This window comes from Sus scrofa, chromosome 8 (assembly GCF_054392235.1).
Source record: "Sus scrofa isolate SSC_HxYL_T2T_F1_AM1 chromosome 8, Sscrofa_HxYL_maternal_Yorkshire_Landrace_v2.0, whole genome shotgun sequence".
In the NCBI taxonomy this organism is placed as follows: domain Eukaryota; kingdom Metazoa; phylum Chordata; class Mammalia; order Artiodactyla; family Suidae; genus Sus; species Sus scrofa.
Window position 1 is genome coordinate 124,777,313 of NC_139390.1, and position 23,048 is coordinate 124,800,360.

General features: G+C 39.4%; 1 protein-coding gene across 4 annotated transcripts in view; it reads left to right on the forward strand.

Annotated features, from left to right (window-relative positions):
- Nucleotides 1–23,048, forward strand: part of MANBA (mannosidase beta) — a 110,904-nt gene that overhangs the window by 75,180 nt on the left and 12,676 nt on the right. For 3 of the 4 annotated variants that reach the window (XR_014813315.1, XM_003129294.7, XM_084973314.1), the window contains 2 exons: nt 1,488–1,652; nt 16,722–16,866. Coding sequence is in view for 2 of the 4 variants with exons in the window: in XM_003129294.7 (XP_003129342.4) it covers nt 1,488–1,652; nt 16,722–16,866 (310 nt within the window). In the remaining 2 variants the exon portion in view is untranslated. Of the gene's footprint in view, nt 1–1,487; nt 1,653–16,721; nt 17,785–18,872; nt 19,654–23,048 lie in introns of those variants that run through there. The other variant, XR_014813314.1, reaches the window with a different exon arrangement.

Here is a 23,048-nt window from a genome sequence, read left to right on the forward strand (position 1 = left end):
GACTTGTTCTCTTCACTCAGCCATAAATTTTTCAAGGTTCATCATGCTGTATCATGTATTAGTACATCATTCTTTTTGCTTGCTGAATGATATTCCATTGTATGGAGAAAGCACATTTTGTTTATCCATTCTTCAGTTGTTATATATTTGTGTTATTTCCCCTTTTGGGCTATTATAAATAATGCTGCTATTAACATTTGTGTACATGTTTTTGTGTGAATATATGTTTTCAGTTCTATTGAGCGCATATCAGGGAGTGGAATTGCTGAGTCATATAGTGACTCTGATATTCCAAGGAACTGCCCAACTCTTTTCCATGGTGGCTGCACCATTTTGCATTCTCACTAGCAATTTATGAGGGTTCCAATTTCTCCACATCCTCGCCAACACTTTTATTTCCCATTGCCATTTTTTTTTTTGCATTTCCCTGGAAAAATTATAGGAAATTTGCATTTCTTTGATGGCTAATCATGTTGAACATCTTTTTAGGTGCCTGTAGGCTCTTGATATATCTTCCTGGAGAACCATCTATTCAGATCCTTTGCCTACTTTTTAATTGGGTTGTCTTTTTATTATCAAGTTGTAAGAGTTTCTTGTAAGAATTTATAAAAAACATACTATTTCTATTATACACATATTATGGGGCCAATCTTTTGGGAATACTATTGTTTCAAAGTGAAAGAGGATGGAGTTAAGTATCCTGACTCAGGTAGGAACAAGTGTTGAGAATGGGAAAGAGGGAATGAAAGAAGCAAAAATATTTAAAACTGATATTTTTCAGATGTAGTCAGCAGTTGTCTTATACCTTTGTCAAATGATGCATTAAATTGTAGGCCTAGGAGCCAGAAATATGTTTTTTTTTTTTTTATAAAAGGCATACTACTAACATGTGTGGTATTTATTTTTGTTTTTTACTTGATCCAATGACAGCTTCTGAAAGGAAAAGAGATTCTATAAGTTAAAAAAAAGATGTATTGTTAGGGGTAAAGAGTATCATTGTTTGGTTTGTATCTTCAACTTTATCAAAAATAATCATAATGTTAAATATATTTAATAATCACTGAGAAATAAATGAACAAGTGCTAAAGTGTTTATAATCTTACTAGTGATATTTTGCTCGTGTTAAAGAATTGAATATTTTAAAAGAATGTTGAGCTCGGTTCATTATTCAGTTTTGACAGTTTCATTTACTTAGATAAAATGACATTTTAAAAATGCATATAATGAATGTTCATAAAAACAAGAAAAACATCATGATGAGACAAGATTTTTGATAGAAATACCAAAGTGTAACTTTCTAGGTTTGAATAAGGCTAGTCTTTCACCAATATCAAGTATGATGGCAAAAATATACGTGAAGTGAGAGTCACAGAACAAACCTTGAGTTCTTTTCCAGTGGGTAGTACTTTTCAAGTTTGTTGGGAATATGGAGAAAAGTAGTTTCACTGATAGCTTCCAATTTGGACCTCTTATTCTTTACTCGAAAGGTTTCATCTGGAGAGGACTGGTCTTATGAGAGCAAATTTTCACTTCATCGACAACATCATGAAAATGGTAACTTTGAGATGCTTCAGCAAGCTGCGCGTCACTTCAGACTCCCCCAAAGTGCAGATCCATTACGTACATTCAAAGACACACTTTATCTTACCCAGGTAAGATTTTCATTTTTATTCTGTGATTCAACGGCCACCTGCAGCTAACATAAGAGATCCTGTAGATTTTGTTAGCCTGTTGTGGTAAAAAAAATATTTAGGTTTTTATTTTGCTGATTACAAAAATCATCTCCTTTTGGAGTTCCTGCTGTGACACAGTGAGTTCAAAATCTGACTTCAGCAGAGGTGCAGGTTCAACCCCTAGCCCTGTGTGGTGGGTTAAAGGATCCAGCATTGCTGCACCTGCAGTGTAAGTCAAGGCTGCAGCTCAGATTCACTTGCTGTCCAGGGAACTTCCATATGCTATGGGTATGGCCATAAAATTAAAAAAAAATTATCTTCTTTAAAATACATTTATGATGATGTGTAAGACTTGAACTAGTTAATTTTTAGCATTTGTCTCTCTTACAAAAACAGCTCTCAAAGTTCTACTACAAATTGTGCATTAAAATATTCCCTTGCTCAAGATTACTATCAAGGTTCAGTAATTAAGTTGGTAGCACTTGCCAAGGATAAAATGGGACAGTGGCATACAGCAGAGCCCAGAAGCAGACTCATGTATAATATGGTCACCTGATTTATGGCCAAGAGCCACTGCAATCCTGTGGGAAAAGATAATCTTATCAATAAACAGAAATGCATCATGTGGGTATCTTTATGGGAAATAAATGAACTGTGGCTCCATATACAAAAATTAATTTGATCAGTGATCAAACACACAACTATGAAAGGTACTACAATAAAGCTTCTTGGAGAAAACACAGGAGAATATCTTCATGACCTTGGCATAGGCGAACGACTTCTTAACCAGGACATGAAAAACACTGTGAGAGAAAATAATAATAAATGGACTTCATTAAATGTATGGACTTTTGTATATCAGGGGCACCACTAAGAGAGAGAGCATGCAAGCCACAGAATGGGGAAAATGTTTGTAATACACATATCTGATAAAAGATTTGTATTTAGAGTAAAGAACTTCTATAAAGCAATAAGAAAAAGACAGCCTGCCAAAAAAATGGACAAAAACCTTGAACAGTCACATCATCCGAGAAGATAACCAGATGGCCAGGAAGTATATGAAAATATGCTTAATTTCGTTCTTAATCTAGGAAATGCAAATTAGAGCCATGCCATGATACACCTACACACTATGTACACAATGTAATTTTAGCACCATGGCTAAAATTAGAAAGACTGGCAATACCAACTGTTGGTGAGGAGGTGGAACAGCTGTAACTTTTAGATATTGTTAGCAGGAGTGGAAATTTGTTTAAACACTTTGGAAAACTTTATGGCAGTTTCTACCCAAGCTAAATGCGTGCCTCCTCCTTGAATCATCGTTTCTACCCTGACCCATGTACCCAAGAAAAATAAGTGCATGTGTCTGCCAACAGACATCTGAGATAATGTGATTGCAGCTTTATTCACAACAGCCCCAAACTAGAAACAATCTAAATGTTCTTTGACAGGAGAATTTACAAACAAATTGTGAAATATTTATACAATGGAATACCCCTCAGCAATAAAAAAGAATGAGCTACGGATTAGCATCCACTTGGATGAGTCTCACAGACAGATTGAGCAAAAGAGACATTGAAGTTTCCGCTGTAGACAAAATGAACCAAGATGACATACAGCAAATTAGTGACAATTGCACTTGTGGAGGAAGAGGATGCATTATGATTAGGAAAGCATACAAGGAAACTTCCGGGAGCGCTAGAAAATTTTGTATCTTGATCTGGATACTAGTTACATGGGTGTATACATATGTTAAAATTCACTGAGTTTTTCTGCACCTAGGATCTTTCACTGAGTTTTTCTGCACCTAGGATCTTTCACTGAGTTTTTCTGCACCTAGGATCTGTACATGTTACATTATGTACCTTATTGGACTGTTTTGTTTTGTTTTGTCTTTTTAGGCCCCCACGGGCTGCAAATGGAGGGTCCCAGGCTAGGGGTCTAATCAGAGCTACAGCTGCCAGCCTACACCACAGCCACAGCAACGCCAGATCTGAGCTGCATCTGCAGCCTGCACCATAGCTCACAACAATGTCAGATCCTCAGCCCGCTGAGTGAGGCCAGGGATCGAACCCACAACCTCATGGTTCCTAGTGGGATTCATTTCCGCTGCGCCACGACAAGAACTCCTTGGACTGTTTTTAAACAGGTCTATTGATACATAATTGACATACCATAAACTTCCCTCACTTTAAGAGTACAACGAAGTGATTTTTAGTAGATTTATTGAGTTAGGCAACCATCATCATAATCAAATATTAGAGAATTTCTGATGCTCCAAAAAAAAAAAATCTCGCTTGCCCATCTGCAATCTCCTTTCTCACCTTCAGCCCCAGGCAAATATTAATTTGCTTTCTGTCTCTATAGATTTTACTCTTCTCAACATACATACCTAGAATCGTACAATATGTGATCTTTGGTATGTAGCTTCTTTTACCGGGCGTGATATTTTCGAAGTTCTTCTATGGTATAGCATATACCTGTACTTCATTCCTCTTTTCTGCTAAATGGTCTTCTGTTGTATGGATGGACCATGTTTTGCTTATCCATTCATCAGTCGATGGGCATTTGGATTATTTCCAATTTTTGACTGTTATAATTAATACTACTCTGAATGTAGGTGTACAAATCATTGTACCTTTTTCAAAATTTCTTTTGAGTAGAAATGTATGAGTGAAATTGCTGAGTATGCGGTAAATTTGTTTCACCTTTAAAGAAAATACCAACCTGAATTTTGGATAATATTTTCATCTTGATATTTACATTTTTCATTTTTATTTGCCTGTTTTATTTCATGATCCTGTGACTCCACATGTAAGACTATTTAAAAGTCACTTCTTACTTATCTGGTATTTTTGCTATACTTGTTTCAAATTCTGAAAGAGAAGGTAATGATCTTAATTGTATGAGTTGATCTGAAATAGATCAGAAGTTTTTGTTAAACGTCACATTTTAATTTTTGTGTCTTAGCATCTAAGAATTTACCAGTTTTTATCCAACCTCATGTTCACGCTCATCAGTTTTCTCCTGTGTGAAAACACAAAACCTTGGGTAGAAGTTGAAGCAGAAAACTGGCAGCTGAGAGAATACTTTTTGGGGGGAAGGTGATAAACTAATGAAGAGAATTTTAATGTTTCAACTCTAATTTCATCAGTTTGGGAAGTTTTACCAGTGTTATGTGTAATTTATAAACTTATAGAACACAAGTTTAAAGATGCTGTTGATCTCTGTATCATATAAAGTGCTGCAGTTCATCTGTATTAGCGTTTCATAGCCAATATTCTATAAGAGTGTCTCCGTTTTGATATGTGGAATAGGATGCTCCTTACTTGTGCATCTTTGTGTGTGTGTGAACCTTGTCAGCTGTTGTTTTTCATGCTGGCTTTCCTCCTCCCAGTTTTTTTTTTTTTTATTGTTACTTTATTCTATTTTCTCAACCTTCATTCAAAGACCTAACAGAAATAATTGTTCTTTCTGAACTCATGAGCATTAGACTTACATAGTTAGGCGCTGGTGTACAAGTGGGATTATTTGTTGGTGATTTTGTTGGTGACGGCTTTTGTCAGACACTTTAACACAAGTAACCTTTATAGGCATTGGCTGGTAACTGGTTTTGTCTCTGTTAGTTCTCCCTTGGGACTTTCTGATATACTAGATGGGATATGAAATGAAAGAAATCAGAATTATGATTTTTTGTTTTGTTTTCAGTGTTGGGCTTTCTTGACTGAGTACAACCAGGAAAAGTTAGAGGAGCAAGTTTTTTCCCCTTACTACTTTGATATTAGAACAATCACCTTTAACATGTATGTAAGAAGTAAAACCTTTCTTTGGTCCATTTTCTCTGTTCCCATTCCCGCCCCCTGTTTTTTTTTTTTCTCATAGTCTTTCATCCTGTTCTGAAGAACAGGGTACTTGCCTGTATACCGCTTTTTAAGACATTCTGTGAAACATTTGTGTGTGTGTGTGTACAACTTTCAGAAAAATCTTGGCCAAGAAAGCTGGATAGTAAATTTCTTGACATTCAAATCCTTCCCTATATTCTTGTTATCTTAGGTCCACAAAGGTGGCTTAGGCTCTTCTTTAATTCTTCTAACATTCCAAAATAATCTTGCCCTACCTTTCATTCTCCTACTTTATCCTGTTATATTGTATTCCAATAACCTACATCCCTAGGTACACTCTCTTAAGCTGTGTCACACAGACCTCACTGCCTAGTTTGATGACTGTTGTCTACACTAACAAATCTAAACGAACTGATTTTCCTGGCCAGCATGGCCTTTTGGTAGCCAACTAGAGAGGAAGCCCGGCTATGGGGAGAGTCTTTACTAACCTCTTAGCTTATAGCCCCCTCTAGTGCCTTCCTTTGTTCTTCACATATTTATTGAGCATGTAATGAGGGCTAGATGTTTGAAGATGACTTTGAGAGACCCAGATTCTTTAGGGATCCATTTTATCTATCCGTGTTGCAAGTAATTTGATCACAAGAACTAAGGAAAAAACTAGACTATGCTATAGGCTCAGATGTTGATGACATTTGCTACATTGGGACAGTTTCTTGCTTGGTAAGCAGCACGGACACATGGTGGAAGATCCAGGCCATGCTAGGGTTTTAAGTTGGGGGGTTGGGTGTGTAAAAGAAGGGAATAAAGGTGAGATTACTAACATAGTATATTATATTTATATGCATCATGTCATTGAACAGTCAAGTCAACAGACAATCAGCATTCTTTGCGTGTCTACTAGAACATCTGGCTCTGGGGCACGAGGCGCTTTATGTACTTTCTCATTCGAACAACATCCTCAGACATCCCTATTATTATTTAATTTGTGAGGAAATAGAGGTTCAGAAAGGTTAAGTATTTCCCCCAAATTCTCAGGGCAATGAATGGAGCAGGTTACTGCTTCTTAAATTCTAAATATTATATCTCTTCACAATTGAGATAAGGGACATTCTCTAACTACTGAGATGTTCAGTTGAATTATAACATCAACTTTGAGCAGTTAAATAAAGCAGATAATCAGAAATTTGTCACATTAAAAAAGGCCTTATTGGAACAGTAGAGAAATGAAAGAAGGAACATTACTATCAACCTTACAGAAATAAAAAGGGTGATAAGGGGAGTTCCTGTCATTGCTCAGCAATTAATGAACCCAAGTAGTATCCACGAGGATGTGGGTTCAATCCCTGGCCTTCCTCAGTGGGTTGAGGACCCGGCATTGCTGTGGTGTAGGTTGCAGATGGGGCACAGATCCCACGTTGCTGTGGCTGTGGCGTAGGTCAGTGGCTACAGCTTTGATTCAGCTTCTAGCCTGGGAACCTCCTTATATCACATATGTAGCCCTAAAAAACACAAAAAAGAAAGACAAAGAAAGAAGAAAGAAAGAAAGGGAGGGAGGATAGGAAGGAAGGAAGGAAGGAAGGAAGGAAGGAAGAAAGGAAGAAAGAAAGAAAGAAAGAAAGAAAGAAAGAAAGAAAGAAAGAAAGAAAGAAAGGAAGAAAGAAAAGAGAAAAGGGTGGTAAGGGAATACTATAAACAGTTGTATGGCAGCAAGTCACATATCCTAGATAAAATGGCTAAATTCCTAGAAACAAACTATAAAAGCTGACTCAAGAAGAAATAGAAAGTTTGAGTGGATCTTTAACAACAAAAGAGATTGAATTAGTAATCAAAAACTTCTCTCTACGAAGGTGGTTTCACTAGTGAATTCTAAAAAACATTTAAGAAAAAATGAACACAATCCTCCACAAACTCATCTAGAGAATAGGGGATGGGAAATTACCTCCTAATTTGTTCTGTGAAGATAATTGTTATCCTGATACCAAAACTGGACAAAGATGTATCAAGAAAAGCAAATGACAGACCAATATCCCCTATGAATATAAACAGAAAAGTCATCAACAAAATACTAGTAATCCAAATCCAGCAGCTATAAAAGGTTTATACACCATAATCAAGTGGGATTTATCTCAGGATGTATGGTTTAACATACAGAGGTCAATCAATACACTATATTAATAGAATAATGTGAAAATAACCACATGATCATCTCAATAGATGAAGAAAGCACTAGACAAAATCCAACACCTTTTCATGATAAAAACTTTCAACAAAATAGGAATAAAAAGGAGCCTCCTCAATCTATAAATGCTTTATAGAGCATTTATGAAGAACCAACCAATAACTGATGTATTTAATAATGAAAAAAGCTTTTCCCCTAAGATCAGGAGCAAGATAAGCATACCTGCTCTTAGCAGTCCTTCTTAACATTGTTCTGGAGATTCTAGCCAGCACAATTAGGCAAGAAAATGAAATAAAAGGCATCCAAATAGAAAAGAAAGAAAACTATTTCTTATCTGCAGATGCATGATCTTATATATAGAAAACCATTAAAAAAATCCACCTAAAAACCTATTAGAACTAATAAATTATTTTAGCAACTTTACAGGATATAAGATCAATATATAAATATCAGTTGTATTTTAAGCAATAAACAATTTGAAAATGAAATTAAGAAAATAATACCATTTATAATAGTATCATAAAGAATAAAATACTTTGGAATGAATATATATACATATATATATATACATATATATATATATATATATGTATATATATATTTTGCTTTTTAGGGCTACATTTGCAGCATATGGAAGTTTCCAGCTGGGGGTAGAATTGGAGCTACAACTGTTGGCCTACATTACAGCCACAGCAGCATGGGATCCGAGCTGCATCTGCCATCTACACCACAGATCATGATAATGCCAGATCCTTAACAAACTGAGTGAGGCCAGGGATTGAACCTGTATCCTCATGGGCATTAGTCAGATTCATTTCCACTGTGCTACAACAGGAACTCCCCTTTGGAATATATTTAACTAAAGAGATATATGAATTTCACACTGAAAACTACAAAACATTGTGGATGGAAATTAAGGAAATGGAAAGACATTCTGTGATCACAAATTGGAAGACTTAATATTGTTAAGATGGCAGACTTCCCCAAATTGATCTACAGATTCAACACAATTCCTATCAAAATTCTTACTACCATCTTTGAGAAAATGTGCAAAATGATCCTAAATTTATATGGAAATGGAAAAGCACCCAGAATGGTCAAAACAGTCTTGGAAAAAAAGATTCAAATTTGGAAGACTCACTTTTAAAACTCACTGCAAAGCTGCAGTAATCAAGGCAGTGTGGTACTGACAAAAGGACAGGCATACAGATTGATTAAATAGAATCCAGAGTCCTGAAATAAGCACACACATCTAGTTGATTTTCTACAAGAGTGCCAAGACAATAAAATGGAGAAACAATAGTGTTTTGAATGAATGGTTCCAGAATATCTGGATATCCACATGTCAAAGAATGAATCTGTACCTCTACCTCACACCATATACAAAAATTAACTTAAAATGGATCAAATATCCAAATGTAAGAGCTAAAACTTTGAAACTCTTAGAGGAAAATATAGGTGTAAATCTTTGTGAATTTTGATGAGGTAACAGTTTCTTAGATATGAGACCAAAGCACAAGCAACCAAAGAAAAAAATAAATTGGACTTCATCAAAATTAAAAACTTTGGTGTGTCAAAGGATACTATCACAAAAGGGATAATTCACAGAATGGGAGCAAGAATTTGCAGGACATATATCTAATAAGGATCTAATATCCAGAATATATTAAAAACTCTTACACCTCAATAATGAAGAAGACAACCTAATTTACAAATGGGTAAAAGATTTGAATAGACATTTTTCCAAAGAAAATGACCAATTGGTATATGAAAAGATGGAGTTCTCATTGTGGGTCAGCGGTTAACAAACCCAACTAGCATCCATGAGGATGCAGGTTCGATCCCTGGCCTCGCTCAGTGGGTTAAGGATCTGGCATTGCCTTGAGATGTGGTGTAGGTGGCAGACATGGCTCCGATCCCACCTTGCTGTGGCTGTGGTGTAGACTAGTGGCTACACCTCCAATTTGACCCCTATATGCCATAGGTACGGCCCTTAAAAGACCCCCCCCCCAAAAAAAAAGAAAAGAAAAGATGCACATAAATGCAAATCAAAACATGAGACACCATTCATATCCCCTGGGATACCAACAATTAAAAAAGAAAATAACAAGTATTGTAAGTATATTGATTAGGGTTCTCCAGAGAAACAGAACCAATGTGATAGATATAGATATATAAAAAAAGAGATTTATTATAGGAAGTGGCTCATGGTTACAGAGGCTGAGAAGTCCTACAGTCTACCATCTGCAAGAAGGAAAACCAGGAAAGCTGGTGGTGTGATTCATTTTGAGTCTTGTGACCTGAGAACCGAAAGTCCTGGAGTTCCAAGGCCAAGAACCAGGAGCTCCAGTGTCCAAGAGCAGGAAAAGATGTGTCCCAGCTCAAGAAGGGAGAGAGAATTCTCCCTTTCTCTGCTCTTTTGTCCTGTTCAGGCCCTCAACAGATTGAATGGTACCCACTGGTGAGGATGGACCTTCTGTACTCAGTCTATGGCATCACCAAAACCATCCTCACAGACACACCCAGAAACAGTGTTCGCTAGCTGTTTAGACATCCCTTAACCCAGTCAGTTTCACACATTAACCCTCACAGTCAGGATGTAGAGAACAGAATCCTCAAGTATTACTGGTGGAAATCAAAAATGGTACACCCGCTGTGGAAAAGTTTGTCAGTTTCTCAAAAAGTTAAACAGAGTTACCATAGGACACAGAAATTCTACCCTTAGGTATAGATCCAAGAAAATTGAAAACATACCACACAAAAACTTGTGCACAACTGTTTATAATAGCCAAAAAGTGAAAACAACCCAAATGTGTATGTGCCAATGAACAGATAAAATGTGGCATATCCATACAATGAAATATTATTCCACAATAAAAAGGTTTGAAATAGTGGTGCCCGCTACAACATGGCAAACTTGATGCTAACACAGAAGGCCACATATTGTATGATTCCTCCTATATGAAATGTCCAGAATAGGCAAATCCATAGAGACAGAAAGTAGATGAGTAGTTTCTAGAAGCAGAGGAGAGGGGAGAATGAGGAGGGACTGTGAACTGGCACAGAGTTTTGGGGGGGATGATGAAAATATTCTGGAATTAGGTAGTGGTGAGAGTTGCACAACCTGTGACTATACTGAAAAACCAATGACTCGTAAACTGTAAAAGGGTGAATTGGATGCTGTGAATTATATCCAGTTTGAAAAAAAATGGCTCTAGGGAGTTCCCTGGTGGTCTAGTGGTTAGGATTTAGTGCTTTCACTGCTATGGCCCAGGTTCAATCTCTGGTCTGGGAGCTGAGATCCCATATCAAGCTACTGCATGCCATGCCAAAAAAGAAAAAAAAAAAGGGGGGGGGCTTTATCAGAAGATTCTAATTGTCAGGATCATTTTAAGTCAATAAAGTATATAAATACCATTGTATCAGGAGAGCTGATCACAGGGCTATTCCTAGTTCCAAGGGTAGAGGATATGGTTCTGAGCCTGCAGCCTAGCTGCAACCCTGTCACTCTGGAGGAAGGGGAGGATGGGTTTCTGCTACAGCTAGCAACCTTCATCACAGCGGCAGAGCAGCAGCTGGAACCTAGGTCTTGATGTTCTGTCTCATTTCTTTTCCCCCTACCATCTGTTTCTCTAGGAAGACTGATTCCATAAGTATAATCAACAAGCTGCTAAAATAGGCATATTTTTGAAACTAAAATAAGATTTGTCTGCTTACAGTGGGGCCCGAGTAACCTAGGAAATGACGCAGCATTTAGACTTCTTATAGGTAAAGATTGCCCTCTTTAGGAATATGTGTGTAGAAATATAAGTACAATTTTTAAAAGGGAAAGAACCTGTTTCAGAGATTTTTTTCCCAGGGGTTTCACATTTTCCCTTTAAGACAGATAGTGGGCTATGACCTTCTTCCCCTTAATGAACAAGGGTGTCGTTCATTAGCCCTAACTGGCACCCACTGGTTTGGGTAAACCCAAAGCCATATTATAGGCATGGCACCCTCTGTCCATGGAGGGTACTGCATGGTGAGCAAGCCAGAAGCCAGGAGCACTGAAGAGCTTTGGTTAGTTCAATCACACTAAGCTCAGGTGTGATAGGCTACTAGTTATAGCTTGCGTAGTGCTCTTTTTCTTTCATTCCTGGCAAAGGTTAGGAGTCCTGCTTGTATTAAAAAAATTTTTGTTTTAAATTCTGAAGGATTGCTAATGTTTACCTATTAAACCAGCAAAGGTAAATTATAGCAAGGAAAGTGTTAGAATGGATATATAGATATATTTGGCAGGTAGTTCTGAGAATTGGAATAGTTTAGGGACTGAAAACTCAAATATTTGCAGGGGCCAGGCAGATAATAAGTGCCTGAGAATTTGACTATTGGGGATTGTGGCAAAATGGAGCATACAGGTCCTGACTTTAAACAACCACAACAGCAACAACAAGAAACAAACACTGTAAGCCCATTGAAACCTGTGTGGGACTGAGTTTTGCCTGGGGACCAGTTTATGGCAACCTCTTGACTAGAACATAATGTAGCAACATGAAGTAAGGACTTTAAATTTTGTAAGCCCATTGAAACCTGTGTGGGACTGAGTTTTGCCTGGGGACCAGTTTATGGCAACCTCTTGACTAGAACATAATGTAGCAACATGAAGTAAGGACTTTAAATTTTGTTATATGTTATTACCGAAAGACACAACACAAGAGGCAAAGAAATTAATTTGAATGTAAAATGTTTATAGCTCTTGTATTTAAAGAAAAAAACTAGAAACCATTCAAATGCCTATTAATTACTGGAGAATGATTCATGAAATAATGATATAATCATCTAAAGCACAGAGGTACATAGAAAATACCAGTGCAGGAGTTCCCATCGTGGCGCAGTGGTTAACGAATCCGACTAGGAACCATGAGGTTGCGGGTTCGATCCCTGCCCTTGCTCAGTGGGTTAACGATCTGGCGTTGCCGTGAGCTGTGGTGGAGGTTGCAGATACGGCTCGGATCCCGCGTTGCTGTGGCTCTGGCATAGGCCAGTGGCTACAGCTCCAATTGGACCCCTAGCCTGGGAACCTCCATATGCCGTGGGAGCGGCCCAAGAAATAGCAAAAAAAAAAAAAAAAAAAAAAAAAAAAAAAAAAAAAAAAAAAGAAAATACCAGTGCACCGTGTGTAGAGGTCTATAGAAAATACCAGTGCATTGTGCCTGCCGGAAATGTACATAGGTGAAAATTGAGAGTAGAATACAAAATTACAAATGTGTATGAGTTACAATATATGTTAACACAGATCAGGAAAGAATCTGGAGGGATGTAAAAAATTTGCCACTCATCATACCCCCTGAAAAAAAGTTTAAATTCACCATGAAGAAAATGCAGGTCACGTCTACCAAGGCCATTGGTAAAACAACTAGTTGTCCTTTGGATTAGCTCCAACTCAGCATGAGCATGACTGTTTCAATGGGTATGGCTTTGTCTTAGAAGTTTTTATTTTTGCCTGGAAGAGATGACTTAATTTCCTCCTCTGGTATACACTGTTACTTTGGTCCTCACCTCAAAATTCTTGCTTTTTACTTTCTTCCTATTCGCTCTACTTTATAAATCTGGATGCAAGGAGAATGGTTCTAGCCCTAACCTTCCGGAGTGACACACCCCCCCACCCCCGCCACCGTTCCACTCATGAGTCCACGCTGGACCAAGTTCCACAGCAGAATGCTCCAGAATGTTCTTCTTTGGTGTGTCAGGAATGGCCCAGACTTTGGAGAGACTTTAGGTCCCGAAACTCCAGAACTGTGGACCGATACCCACACTGGAGAACCCATGGTGGTGGCCATTCAATGCCCGGCTTGGCCTGTCAGGGTGGGGCCAGTTCTGGAATGAATGGTGGCCAGAATGCCTCTCCCGGGTTGTTACTCATGGGTGTCACGAGGGCTTCCCCATCTTCTCCTCCTGTGATCCCTTCAAAGTCCACAAAGCTGATTTGCCAGGAATCTTGGTCCGAGGACAGAGACTTCCCATTCAGAGCCTCAGCTGTGTGTTGCTGCAGGGCAGGGACTGTGGCTGGCTTGATTTTGTGCTCACGGACTGATTTTAACTTGATTGATGGGAGCATCCTTTGGAGGCTCTGGTGACTGATTTAAGTTCAGATATTATCAAAAATTTTAAACATATGTAAAGGTTACTTTCCATGCAGGTGAGGGGTGAAGTCTCCAGTGGGCATGAATTGATAATTGGTGCTGTCCTCAGGTCTGCTTCTACTGAGATTTCATTTGGCTGCTTTATCTTTACTGAACTTTCTAGAATTTGCTCCACAACACTGATTTCGTATAACTCTGCAAACATGTGAACGCTTAATCAAGGAACTTGATTAATCCAGGCTAGAAGTAGATCAATCTACTTCTTCTTTAGTTCAGACAAGATTAATATTTTTATAAGAAACTTGATTAGAGACCCTGAGTCTAATTGTTATCAACTTGGGTCCTTGGACTTTTAATCAATAGAGATTGATAAGAGGTCAGAAGAGAATTTCAGGACAGGTTTTATTGGGACTTGTGCTGCAGCAGGAGTGAAAACAAGAAACAGGTGCCACTTGGTTCCCTGGCTCCTTAAATGGGCTGAGGGTGGAGGGGGATTGGTGGCTTGGGATGGGGCGTGGTTTTGGTGGTTTGCTCACATCATGGTGGTACCCTGTGCAGGCATCAGGCACGGTACCCTGCTTTTGCTCCTGACGCCTGAGAAACGGCAGTTGGTTTGTGCCCTTTTTGCATCTTTTTGTTCATAATTTGCCCCAGCTGGCATGTGTGCAGTTATTTTTAGTTCCTTATAGTTTCTTTGTATTTCGTTGCTCGAGGAGACTCTTGGGTCAGGTGGAAGCTCTCTGGTAGATGGTCCCAGGTCTCAGCCTATCTCATAATTGCAAATTACCTTGACTGTCATAGAGTATGGTTCTTAGGCTTACTTTTTCATTTCATTCTCGCTGACTTAGTGTTAGGCTGTATATTCAGATAGTAGCTTGTGATTGTTTAGAGTTGGCACCCTTGCTGCTCTGTTTGTGAGATTCTTACTTTCTTTAGAGAGTTATTTGTCTCTTATGCTTGCTGTGGTTCTAATTGTCTGGTTCCTGAATGGGAAGGGCATTTACTATCCACTCACAGCTAAAAATCATCTCTTGTTTGGGAGATTGTATCTGCTTTCTAAATGGACTCCTTAAATCCATTATAACCCATGATTCCTTTCAGGGGTGAGAGTTTCCTGTTGGAAATACAAATCTGGTCACTTCATCCTTGAGCTTAAAAGCTCTCTGTGACTTGCAGTTGCCTTGAGGATGCATCCCCAACTTGCCTAGTTCTGGCTTCTGCATCTCACCAGCCTTGCTTCCATTGTTCCCAGCTTTGGCCTCAGGCCACCTTGACCTTCTTTTAGCTCTTTGCTATGCATCCTCTTCTCACTATATGCCATCCTCTCTGGCTGCATGGTTTTGCCTTCTCTTTTTCTCTTTCCTCTATTTTGAGGCCAGTCCCTACCCCTCAGCTAGACCCATTTCCTCTTCTATCCAGGCTCCTAACATTGAGCACCTTTCCTTCTTAGCATTTCTCACTATTTAAGGTTTACGTGGATTTGTGTGGTTCTTTGGTGAAGGCCTGTCTTCTACACGAGCTATTAAGCATCATGAGAGCGGGCTGTCTGTCTTTTTTGCAGGGAGAGGGGCTTACCATTACCAGCATGCAACATGTGCTGTAGGTACTTATTAAATATTATCGAATAGCCGTGATTTTTGTTGCTTTCCCCTTCTGGAGTCTTAGGGCTCTGCCTCTTTGTAAGTTATAACTTCACCTGAGACTTCCTCACCAGCCAGCCCTCCTCTGCCTGAAGGTTCTATCTTCAGCAGAGCTTTTCTAGCTTCATAGGAAGGCATCGGGGCTTAGTCTATAAGTAGCCACATGTGCATTCCTCTTTTTCCTCCTATGTGAGAATCCAGGCCCTACTCTAAGGCCATCCTTTTCTCTAACTTGGGAATCCTTGCGGCTCTGACTACCTTGCCAGGTTCTCCTTGGTAACCTCTCCTAATGAGCCCACTGGCCTTATTCATGGCCCTTTCTTAACTACAGCTCTGAGCATGTGAAACCCGCTCAGAGTTGTCAGCAATAGCAGCCAAAAAGCAGACTGATTTTTCATTAATGATGACAGTAATTAAGGGTCCTGTATGATGTTTTCCTGCTTCTTAAACAAGAACTAAATGTACTTGTCTCTTTGCTGCAATTTACCATCTGTTCTGCTATAACGAAGGAATTACATTAATAAGAAGTTTTACATGGAGTTCCCATTGTGGCTCAGCGGGTTAAGAACCTGACCTAGTGTCTGTGAGGATGTGGGTTTAATCTCTAGCCTCCCTCAGTGGGTTAAGAATCCCTCATGGCCTCAAACTGTGGCATAGATCACAGATGTGGCTCAGATCTGGTGTTGCTGAGACGTAGGCCTCAGCTGCAGGTCCAGGTAGAGCCCTATCCTGGGAACTTTGATATGCTGCAGGTGTAGCCATAAAAAGAAAAAGTTTGACACTATCGAAGGGCATGATACAAAAACAATTGCCTGACTAGGAAAGAAGGGGTTGGGATTTGATACTATCGGTCATAACAAATTTTTTTTCTACAGAATTTTTCTAATAAATCATTGACTTGATACCTAAAGAATGTGTTAATAAAACCCATCACTGCTCAAAAGGTAGTGTCTGACTACATTGGTCTCATAGTCTTTGATTTCTGTCCCTGCCTTCACTATCATTGGCAAAGAGCCTTTTACACCATCCTGTGTCCACAATTACCCATTGTTATAATAAACCAAACACCGAGCCTCTCCCCACAAACCCAGCTGTTAGAGACAACAGCTTCACATGCCAAGAGGTTCGGTCTAGAGCTAGTATAATAACGGTATATAGAACGCTCATGAAATTCCTGAACTTAACTCAAGCCTGTCATTTGCTCAGCTCTAGACAGCCTACCTCAAAGAAACACACTTGTGTTTTAATATTTTCCCTGGAATCAGGTGATGCAGGCCCAGTGTGTCAAAACAGAGACGGAATTCTACCGCCGCAGCCGCAGCGAGATAGTGGATGGAAAGGGGCAGACCATGGGCGCCCTTTATTGGCAACTGAATGACATCTGGCAGGCTCCGTCCTGGTCTTCTCTCGGTAAGTGTTTCAGCATCCTTTGTGTGAGGGAGAGACAGCCAGACCTGTGGGGAGAGGCACGGAGAGGGCTCAGAGCTGGAGGGGTCAGATGCACCGCAGGAGGAGGCTTCCAGCCGGAGGAGGCTCTATCCAGCTGCCGGTCTCTGCCCTGTGGCCACCCACCCACCTTCTCGGTGTTTCCCGCAGCCTTAGAGGCAGCCTTACGATGCATTCCGTGCTGGGCGGTCACAGAAGCCGGCGAATGAAGGGCTAGAGTCATGCATGATGATCTCAGCCATGTGTCTTCTGATTGTTGCTTAGAATTTTGAATCTAAGAGGACTTGCCAGGGCAAAAAGAGATTTCTGTAAGCACCCCTTCTTCTGTTTAGGAGAGTTAAACCATGGGAAGAGTTGACTCAGTTAAGTGTTAAAATGTCCCCTTGGAGAGTTTGGTCCTGGCTCCGTGGTAACCAACCCAACTAGTATCCATGAGGATTCAGTTTGATCCCCGGCCTCGTTCAGTGGTTTAAGGATATGGCGGTGGCATGAACTGTGGTGTAGGTCACAGACAGTGGCTCGGATCCTGTGTGGCTGTGACTGTGGCATAGGCTGGCAGCTACAGCTCTGATTTGACCCCTGGATTAGGAACTTGCATATGCCGTGGGTGCAGCCCTAAAAAGGCCAAAAAAATTCCCTTTGCTGACTCCCCTTCAATTCTATAAAGTCATCTTAATTTTACACTGTTTATCTCTTGGAGGCAAGGTAGTAGAGTCAGGAATCCAAGAGGGATTCAGTTGAACCTGTTCAACAAGCAGTAGGTGAAATGGCTGGCGTGGTACTTGCAGTTTGAATTATTCCATCTATTTTGGTACTTTTTTTAAAAAAAATTAAGGAGGAAGAGTTCCCACTGTGGCACAACTGGATCAGTGTCTCTGCAGTGTGGGGACTCAGGTTTGATCCCCAGCCTGGCACTGTGGGTTAAAGGATCTAGCATTGCTGCAGCTGTGGCATAGGATGCAACTGTGGCTCAGATCTGATCCCTGGCTTGGAAACTCCATATGCTGTGGGGTGGCAAAAAAAGAAAAAAAGAAAGAAAAAAAAAAATGAAGGAGGAATCGTGAATCATTGGCCTTTGTTATGGGTGAGTTTAAGCAAAGTTCAATTAATAATATAAACAAAAGTTTTGGGTTGAAAGTGAGGCAAGGCTGTCCAGTCAGAAGGCCTTTTTGCTGGGTGAGGCTCTTTAGCTGTAAACGCAGGTTGGTGGAGTTCCTTCCCCACATGCTTTGTTTGATGAGCGCTCCTCATCTCCTGCGGGGAACTGCAGTCTTCAGGTTTCCCTGATCAAACTCTTCAGCAAGCAGATAAAAAGGTATTACGTGAGAGTCAGGGGTGGACTCTGGGGGAAGAGCTTTTTTGGGGTGCTGGACAAGGAGATACTGTTCAGAGACCCTGAGAGCCTCACCCTGCTTCCTGTCTGTGGAGGAAGAGGTGCACTTCTGGAGCTGAGTTCAATTCAAGAATGGGAGAGCCCCGTCTCTGTTAGTCTTCCCTTAAATGACCCCATGTTTTCCAGAAGGGATTCAAGAAGTGATGGACCAGTAAGAATTAGTCTGCTTTGCATACTCGGAAAGGACAGTGCGTTTGAGGGGAGGGTCAGCCTCTCCTGGACCTGTTAGGAAAAACAAGTGCCAGGGAAAAGCTGTGGCAAGTTGTGCTCTATTATCTGCTTCTGCTCTGGGAAGCCCCGTAGCCCCTGTTTAATTCTACTTAATTGGCTCAAGAAATCCAGTGCTTGTAGTATGTGCAGATGGGGCTGGGAGTAGGTAATGTGTTACCTCCTATTACCAGAATTAGTGTCACTTTAAAGGGATCAGTAGCTACTTCGAATCTATGAATTCTTTTTTTCCTCCTTTTTTTGGCCACCCTTCACATACGGAGCTTCTGGGCCAGGGATCAGATCTGAGCTGCAGTTTTGACCTAAACCACAGCTGGGGCAATGTAGGATCCTTCACCCACTGTGCCAGGCCGGGGATCAAACCTGTGTCCCAGTGCTCCAGAGACACCGCCCATCCTGTTGTGCCACAATGGGAACTCCCTATAGATTCTTATATATTTCTTAAAAAAAAATGAGTCTCATTCATTATTATAATTTTGTGAATACAGAAATTCGCCTGGACATTTTGCTTGGCCCATAAACTTGGGCAGATACAGAGCTAATAGCAAAGCCAGAAATCACATAGCATTTTTAACTGGTGATGCAGACTATTTTGTTGGCATCCAAACTGTCACGCTTTAGGAACTAAGGTGTAAGGAGTTCCTGTCCTGGCACAGCAGAAACAAATCCGACTAGGAACCACGAGGTTTCGGGTTCAATCCCTGACCTCGCTCACTGGGTTAAGGATCCGGTGTTGCCGTGCACTGTGGTGTAGGTCACAGATATGGCTCAGATCTGACATTACTGTGGCTCTGGCATAGGACAATGGCTACCTATTGGACCCCTAGCCTGGGAACCTTCATATGCCATGGGTGTGGCCCTAAAAAAAAATTTAGAGAGTTCACTTTGTGACCCAGTGGTGAGCTAACTCGTCTAGGATCCGTGAGGACGCAGGTTTAATCCCTGGCCTGGCTCAGTGGGTTAAGGATCCAGCAGTGCCATGGGCTGTGGTGTATATCGAAGACTCAGCTCGAATCTGGCTGTGGTGTAGGCTGGCAGCTGTAGCTCCGATTAGACCCCTAGCCTGGGAACTTCCATATGCTGTGGGTATGGCCCTAAAAAGCAAAAAAAAAAAAAAAAAAAAAAAAAAAAAAAGGAACTAAGGTGTGTATATCACTGAGATGTTTTGCTTCAGTTGCTGTTCTCCTGAGGGTTCTGTTTGTGGCCTTGATCACTGGGGAACCATGCATTTGAAGTCTTTCTCCCTGTAATAGATGTCACACGTGAGAATGTGTAAGTCACCTCAGGTCTGAGCCACCTTCCATTTAAGTTCTGGTTTATTTCACAGATCTAATTGGAAAGCCCTCTCATTCTCATTTCTAAGGGGAAATACCAAGAGTTGGAGTTGAAGTGCTGGAGAGTTGAAATTTTGCAAAACCTAAAGAAATTTGTTCTAGCTGAATGTTAAAGCCACGTTCCTCTTCCTCAGATTCACCAGCTTATACTGGTGAATTCTGGAGGCACCTCCCACCCTCCACCTTCATTCTGTCTCCCCCCTTCCATCCCCTCCTCAAGTTGTTTCATGATGCAGTGTTTTGTGGAGAAGGATCTTCTTTGTGAAATAGAGGCATGTTGTGATATTTTTTAGTTTGTGGGTTTAGCACACTGGACATGTAAGCAGAGCACGGGATTCTGCAGGTTCTGGACAGCTTCTAGATGTGTTTGAGGAACTGTCATTAATTGTGATGGATTTGGTTGTTCCCTTCCAGTCTGAACTTGACAGCCGTTATTGTGGTAGTGGTTGTTTTGTTTCACTCAGAGGATTTTGCACCTATGGGAGAGGAGACTTTGCTTTCTAAGTAACTTTATTTAAAAAAAAATTATTCCGTTTAATTTATTCATCAATTTTTTATTGGTTTAGAATATTGGTTTCAGTTGTTCAATACAGTGATTCAATATTTTATAGATTATACTTCTTTGAAATTTATTTTAATATGTTGGCTATATTTCCTGTTCTCTACAATATACCCTTGTGTAGTTTATTTGTTACATACGTAGTTGTTTGTACCTCTTAATCCCCTACCCCATCTTGCCCCTCCCAACCCTTCCCTTTCCCCACTGATAACCACTGGTTTAGTCTCTATATCTGTGAGTCTGTTTTTGTCTTGTTATTTTTTACACTACACATGTATGTGATAGCATAAAATATTTGTCTTTTTATGACTTGTTTCACTAAGCATAATACCCCCCTGGTCCATCCATGTTGTTGCAAATGGCAAAATTTCATACTTTTTATGGTCAACATTCCATTATATATATGTATCTATTTATCTATTGATTGGCACTTAGGTTACTTCCTTAGCTTTGCTGTTGTAAATAATGCTACTGGGAGTATTGGGGGTGCATGTATCTTTTTGAATTAGTGTTTTCATTTTCTTTAGCTATATACTCTGGAGTGGAATTGCTGGATCATATGATAGTTGTATTTTTAGTTTTTTTGAGGAATCTCTCTCCAGTTTTCCATAATGTCTACATCAATTTACATTCTCACCAGAAGTATCCAAGGGTTCCTTTTTTATCCACATCCTTGCCAACATTTATAAATTTGTGGTCTTTTTGATGATAGCCATTCTGACAGGTGTGAAGTGATACCTCATCATGGTTTTCATTTGTTATCTCTAAGAATTAGGAATGTTGAGCATCATTTCATATGCCTTTTGGCCATCTGTATGCCTTCTTTGGAAAAATGTCTATTCAAGTCTCCTGCCCAATATTTTTGATCAAATTTTTTTCTTTATTGAGTTGTATGGGCTGTTTATATATTTTGTATACACATTTTGTTTGACCTTACTGGTCATATCATTTGCAAATACTTTCTAACATTCAATAGACTGTCTTTTCGTTTTGTTTATGGTTTGCTTTGCTGTGCAAAAGCTTTTAAGTTTAATTAGGTCCCATTTGTTTATTTTTGTTTTTGTTTCCTTTGCCTTAGGAGACAGATCAAAAAAATATTGTTACAAATTTATGTCTGTGTTCTGCCTATGTTTTCCTCCAATTTTATGGTTTCTGGTCTTACATTTAGGTCTTTAATTTGAGTTTATTTTTGTAAATGATGTGAGAAAATGTTCTAATTTCATTCTTTTACATGTAGCTGTACAGTTTTCCCAGTATTGCTAATCGAAGGGACTATCTTTTCTCCATTGTGTTCTTGCCTCCTTTTCATGATTAATTGACCATGAATTTATTCTAGGCTCTCTTCTGTTCCATTGATCTATGTGTCTGTTTTTGTGCTAGTACCACAGTGTTTTGATGACTGTGGTTTTGTAGTATGGTCTGCTATCAAGATTGTTTTGGCTATTCAGGGTCTTTTGTGTTTCCATAAAATTTTTTGAATGATTTGTTTTAGTTCTGTGAAACATGCCATAGTATTTTGATATGGATTGCAGTGAACCTATAGATGGCCTTTGGTGGTATAGTCATTCTAACAATATTAATTATCATCTATGAACACAGTATCTTTTTCCATATGTTTTTGTCATCTTCAATTTCCTTCATCAGTGTGTTATAGTTTTGCATGTACAGGTTTTTTAACTCTTTAGTTAGATTTATTCCTAGGTATTTTATTCTTTTTGATGTGATGGTAAATGGGGTTTTATCCTTAATTTCTTTCTTATGGTTTGTTGTTAGTTATGGAAATGCAACAAATTTCTGTATGTTAATTTTGTATCCTTCAACATTATCAGGTTCATTGATGAGCTCTAGTAGGTTTTGGTGGTGCCTTTAGGATTTTTCTCAGCATTGTATCATGTCATGTTCAAACAGTGACAGTATTACTTTTTCCTTTCCAATCTGGATTCTTTTTATTTCTGATTGCTGTATATAGGACTTCAAATACTATGTTGACTAAAAGTGAGAGAGTGGGCATCCTTGTTTTATACCTGGTCTTAGAGGAAATACTTTCAGCTTTTCAGCATTGAATATGTGGCCCTTACTATGTTGAGGCCCTTTCCCTTTATACCCACCATGTGGAGATTTTTTTTTTTTTATCATAAATGGATGTTGAATTTTGTCAAAAGCTTTTTCAGAATCCATTGGGATAATCATACAGTTTTTCCTTAACTTGTTGATGTGGTATATCACACTGATTAATTTGTGGATATTTGAACTATGCTTGTATTCCTGGGATAAATTCCACTTAATCATAATGTATGATCCTTTTAATTTATTGTTGAATTTGGTTTGCTTATTTGTTGAGGATTTTTGCATTTATATTCATCAGGGATATTGGCCTATAATTTTCTTTTTTTGTATAGTGTCTTTGTCTTGTCTGGTTTGGTTATCGGGTTGATTCTGGCCTCATAGAATGAGTTTGGAACCATTCCTTCCTCTTACATTTTTTGAAAAATTTAATAAAGTTTGGTATTAACTTTTCTTTGAATGTTTGGGAGACTTCACCAGTGAAGCCATTTGGCTGTGGACTTTTGTTTGGTGGGAGATTTCCGATTTCTGATTCAGTCTCCTTAGTGGTAATTCAGCAGTCTGTTCA